We start from the raw sequence: 5,656 nt of genomic DNA on the forward strand, positions 1-5,656 counted from the left end.
CAGGAAAAAAAGCTGTGAAATTTCTGGTTTGTATTGATATTGTCCATCTTCTGAAGTAAAACTTAAAAATTGAGTAGGTTTTTCATGTATTTTAAGAAGCAGACCACTCATGCAATACCTGCATTGAAGCTTTGCAGAAGCCCATGTGCCTGGCAAATGATAAAAATTGTTATTTTGGGGAATAACTTAATCTCATCCATGTCTTCTTGTTCAATGTGAATCTTTTCCAAGCTGTCAGTGCTGTTACAGTGCTCTATTCTTTGAGGGCTTCCCATAACTCTCCTCTCTGAAGAATCCTGTATCCTATGGAATTCCTTTTGTATGTGGGCCAAGCTGTGTGGTTTTTGTGCAAATATTAAATGTAAACTTAACACAAAAATCATGTGTTAATTGTTTCTGAATAGTCTTACATTTGCATGCAAGTTTTAATTTTTCACTGTTGCTATTTTATTTTTTATACAGCTCTTCATGCAGATTGAGGCACTGTTTCCAAGAAGGTTTGGGACTTGGAATGAATATGCTAAAAAATACTGTGATGCTCGTGTCAGGTATTACTGCACTTGCTTATTTACATTCTTATGAGTGTCTTTGATTTTTCTTGTCATGCCAAGTGAGACAATCAGTAGGCAGTACCTCTACTGCTGTATCACACCATCATGCTTGGAAAACCAGGGTCAGGTACCATCTCCATCAAAGAGGATTGGGAAAAGGATGGCACTGATTAAATAAATTAATTAAAGCTATTAAAGTCTGAAATAAAGTTGAAGTGCCAGCATTCTGTTAAGTAAAATTATTTATACATTTACTGTTGTTAGTATGAGTTGTGGAGGTTTTACCTTCAGAACTGGAGTTTTCAACTCTGAGTCTTAAGCTCATGGTCATGTAATAATTTATACCTCTCTTTATTATGGGGTCCCTGTCTTTTTGCTGTCTCACCACACTTGAGTGGGAAACAAAGTCCAGTACTTGTTTCTGTATTTCACAGGCTGGCTGTCTTAGCTAAAAATTTCATATATGCAACTTTGCATGTATTCAGAAAAACACATCTTTGTCAGCTAAATTGGCTAGCATTTAGATTTAATTTTTACAGTAATAATTACATGGTTTCATTTTCATAAAACTTGTTTTTCTCCCTCCATCATATGCACTTTATCAGTATTGAACTTCAAATAACATGGAAGAGCACTGTCTAATTTTCAGACAGAGAAATGCTATTTTTTCCATGGTGTTTTGACTGAATGCATCTGTAATTTTCACACCACAAGTGCGCGTGGGTACAGCATGGTTAGCTACTCAATCATAGATGATTATCTTATTTTTGGAATACCATAAATGTAATAAAAATCAAGTTCAGGGTTTGGCAAGCTTTCAATGAATAACTTTTTCTTCATGACTTGGCTGGAACAAAACATCCTGTGGTAATAAACTTGATAGGATTATTTTATCCAGCACTTTCCGTGAAAATATGGGTGGTATTTCCTTAGGTGTCCATGGACACCTGTTTTAAAGATGAGATCCAAACTATTTCTGTGAGGTTTAGCCTGCCATTTCTGTCATATCCCCGATGCTGAAGGTGGAGGAAGGAGGCTTTTCTAAGGACAGACATAAATAGATTAAGGAAGGGATATGAGCAAAAGATTTTGCTGTCTTCCATCAGTGCCATTCCCGCTTCACCAGTGCAGAAGTAACTCTCTCAGCCCCATTCCCAAATTATTACAGTCAGCTAATTCAGCTAATTAGAACACTGTTGGTAAAGTCAGTAAGGCTTAAAAATCTCTAAATGATTGTGGGGGTTTTTGTGGCTGTTTGGTCTTTTAATAAAAATTACATGCTTGTAACACACTCTTCTGGCCCTGGAAAATGCTACCTGGGCTTTTCTCCAAGACTGTCATGTTCTTTATTTTATTGTCTCCTGGTAATTCTGACAGAGAAAAGCTGCTGTTCCTGCTGCAACACTTCCTCAAAAACAGCAAAGCAAGGAAAGAACAAGGAAGACTTGAGTTAATAAATTCTTTCTCTTTTCAGCCTTTAGCTTCTTAATGTGAAACCTTCTTCCTCTATTTAACCATGCTCATTAAATAGTATTACTTTTGAAGATGATAGCTTAAGCTTTAAATCCTGTCTCTGGCAGTAACTGAGAAGGAATTCTTAGGGAGGGAAGAAAGGAATATTGATAGTGATATTTGCCTTTTTCATGATGGCTTTCCTGTCTGTAATATAATAAAGAATATTCTCAAGGTGGTATATTCTTCTCATTAGTCCATTGAAACAGGAGTTCCAAAATTAAACCTGAAACTTCTGCTTCCTGTGGACAGTGAAGTGTGGGAAGTTGGGAATAGACAGAGGATTGTGTGCAGGTGATGGGCAGTAACTCCTGCAGACAGTGGTGGCTGCTGGGAAGTTGAAGCACACTTTCATATCCAATAGTGTGATTTAAAATTAATTATATACTGATTCTACTGAATTTGGAAGATCTCATGTTTACATTCTGTATTGATCTATCATTTTCAGGTTTTTTGGTAAAAGAAGGCAATGGGACTGTAGAGGAGCTTCAAACTTAGAGGAACTACATCAGCTTTTAAGTGAAATAATGATCAGAAGACTGAAGAATGATGTCCTAACTCAGTTGCCTCCCAAAGTCAGGCAACGCATTCCATTTGACCTCCCTCAAACTGCAGCAAAGGTAAATTTTCCATTTTTGATGAAAACACATTTGTTAGTAAATGGAAGTATCTTCATATGGATATGTATTTTTATGTATGCATGTGTATTATGTGTAGTTACAAAGATTGTGTGAGTATAAAGCAGAGTGTCTCTGTTACTGTTTTTAAAATATAATACAACACTCATACAGCAATTTTTTTTGCATCAATGATAAAATTTGTTCTATTTCTAGTACAATCTTCTTTTCTCTCTTCTTTTACTGTAGATTTTGAATCCTACAGTTGCTTTTAGCCAAATTTGATAGAGTTCTTCGAAGTTCCTAAACATTTTACACTTGAAGCGTAGCTGTTGAGGTAGAACATGCTTTGTACTCTCTGTCTAACCACTGATCTCTTCTGCCAATTAGAATCTGAATGCCACTTTTGCAGAGTGGGAGAAATTAATGAGAAGTCTGAGTTCAGATGCCACTGAAAGCCACTTTTCTCAAGTCATGAATCTGATCACACGCATGTATAAGGAAACAGCCATTGCCAAGGTGAGCCTGCAAGTCTTCCCTTAATATCCTTAAACTACCCAGTGTGTGTTTTTAACCTCATAAAATTGGTTTTATTGGCCAGAACATGAGATGAGGTTATTCGGTTTGTTTTATAATCATGGCATGGAGAAGCACTCTCTTTTTCCCCTGTATGTTTATGGAATAGGCAGAACCCCATTACAATGAAAAAAGAAGTCTGAAAACTGCTACAGAGTGTATTGCATTAACTGTTGATCACTGATAGATTTTGTTATTAACTGCCATCATTGCTTTAATAGCTTTTGTAAAAGATACTGAAAATTACATTTGACACAAAAGAATTCTATGAATGCTTAAATAGAGCAATATTTTATGATTATGATATCATGAACATATCAGAATTACTCTTTCAGTTTTGATATATGGCTTTATTTGTGTGTGGATGCAGAAGTTCTGATTAACTATTACCTTGTCTGTTTGAAATATGTTTGTTTTTCTCAAATATGGATTAAAACATCAGATAATGACGTCTGAATCAAAAGGGGTTTATCTACATCTTAATCTGGAAGAAGTGCCATGTAATTATATGGTATTGTGAGGATAAATGTGGGTTTTTTTTCTCTCTCTGAGGTAGTGAGTTAGGTTTCTCAAAGACATCGTTGTGGTATGTTTTTAAACAAAATTAATCTGAATCATTTGATTCTTAGCAATGTCAGTGTTTGATAAAGCCTTACATGGATAACAAAAGATACAGAAATTTACCTTTTCATGTTACAAGGAATTGAAAGACATGAAAATAAAAACTGTCTTTTTGAACATTTTGTGTGTCTCACTAATGAAAACACTCTCTTACGGCAGGCAGGAGCAGTCAAGGACTACATCAAAATGATGCTTGACAATGACAAACTGAAGTTCCTCGTCTTTGCCCATCACCTGAGCATGTTGCAAGCCTGCACAGAGGCAGTTATAGAGAGCAAGGTAAAGCCTGAACAAATGTGCACACAAATCTAACCTCACTTAAACAAATGGCTATCAGCTGTGTTTGAATTCAGCCAACTGCACACGAGTACAGGAATGGAAGGATTTTATGTACATACGGATCAGTGCCACTGCATTAAAAGGGATCATGTGGTTCTGAAAACTGGTTTGTGGTTAAGGATGATGTAAACACACTTGTATCTGGTATGACTTTATTATTATTATTAAATCAATATTGTAGGAAGTTGTTTTCCAAATTTTTCTACCAGTCTGTTTTTTGGGACGTTTAACAGCACGCTATCATTTCACCTAAATGTTTAATTCAAAGCAGTAAAAATATTTGCAAACAGCTTTCACCTTATTTTGATCATGGACTCTTAATTATTGCTAGTGAATGGTGGCTAACTTTGCTATTTTATATTGTTACTCTTTTTTAACATTTTAAAAAATGGTGTCAGGGAAATGCCAGATTCTTCTGTTTAATATTTCATTTCAAGATCCCATGTTCATTCTATCTTCTACTTTTGCAAACAGGGAAACAAAGTCTACACCTCTCTAGACAGAGACTTAATTTTAAGTCAAAGGGCAAAAGATGTATTCTGATCCCCATGACAGGAATAGAACAGTCCTTTTCATAATTTTATTGGGGGACAGGGAGGGATTGGGTCTGAAAACAGATGCTGATGATGTCATTTAGTCTCTGTTTGGATGTTACAGGCTCGCTACATCCGAATAGATGGGAGTGTTCCCTCTGCAGAGAGGATTCACCTCGTCAATCAGTTTCAGAAGGACCCTGAAACCCGGGTTGCTATTTTGAGTATTCAGGCAGCTGGTCAGGTAGGGCAAAAAAGAAAGCATGTGAAATAATATACTTAAAGAATATAGCTACTGAAATCATTGATGACTGAAGTGATTTACTGAAGGTAATTTATCTTCGTGCAATTTGTCCTTTGTAGACCTTGTGTTCATTTCTTTGCACTAATCATGTTAACTGTTCTAAGCCTCTATTGAATTTACTTGAGCAAAATGATGATAAGCAGCAGCATCTCATTCTTGAATAATTAGAAAAACTTAATTTCTTTAAAAGCACTAGATTAATAAGAAATAGATGTTATTCCATGATGAAAAGCAGTGTGCAGTCTTTGCACAATACTGAAGTATTTTTTGAATCTGAAGCCCAAGGAAGAAATTGGTATAATATGGCCATGTGCTGTCGAGGACCACCCTGACCACCCTCTTATTTCCATACTAAAATGTCCTGTACAACCTTTAGCTTTCTTTTGCTTCAGATAATCTGTTGTTTGTGTGTGGAATCTTTTTTTTTAAAATGCATCTCCTTACTCTCCTTAGGGTTTAACATTCACTGCTGCCACTCACGTTGTGTTTGCTGAATTATATTGGGATCCAGGCCATATTAAACAAGCAGAAGACAGAGCACACCGCATTGGGCAGTGCAGCTCTGTGAACGTTCACTTCCTGATTGCCAAAGGAACCATGGAT

General features: G+C 36.1%; 1 protein-coding gene across 6 annotated transcripts in view; it reads left to right on the plus strand.

Moving 5' to 3' along the window:
- ZRANB3 (zinc finger RANBP2-type containing 3) overlaps window positions 1-5,656 on the plus strand; it is a 43,540-nt gene that overhangs the window by 25,490 nt on the left and 12,394 nt on the right. For all 6 annotated transcript variants that reach the window (XM_008638214.2, XM_017740249.1, XM_017740252.1 and 3 more), the window contains 6 exons: window positions 463-548; window positions 2,512-2,683; window positions 3,071-3,199; window positions 4,037-4,156; window positions 4,874-4,993; window positions 5,507-5,656. The exon at window positions 5,507-5,656 is cut by the window's right edge and continues 33 nt beyond it. In XM_008638214.2, coding sequence (XP_008636436.1) covers window positions 463-548; window positions 2,512-2,683; window positions 3,071-3,199; window positions 4,037-4,156; window positions 4,874-4,993; window positions 5,507-5,656 — 777 coding nt within the window. The remainder of the gene's footprint in view (window positions 1-462; window positions 549-2,511; window positions 2,684-3,070; window positions 3,200-4,036; window positions 4,157-4,873; window positions 4,994-5,506) is intronic.

This window comes from Corvus brachyrhynchos, unplaced genomic scaffold (assembly GCF_000691975.1).
Source record: "Corvus brachyrhynchos isolate BGI_N302 unplaced genomic scaffold, ASM69197v1 scaffold126, whole genome shotgun sequence".
Taxonomy (NCBI): Eukaryota; Metazoa; Chordata; class Aves; order Passeriformes; family Corvidae; genus Corvus; species Corvus brachyrhynchos.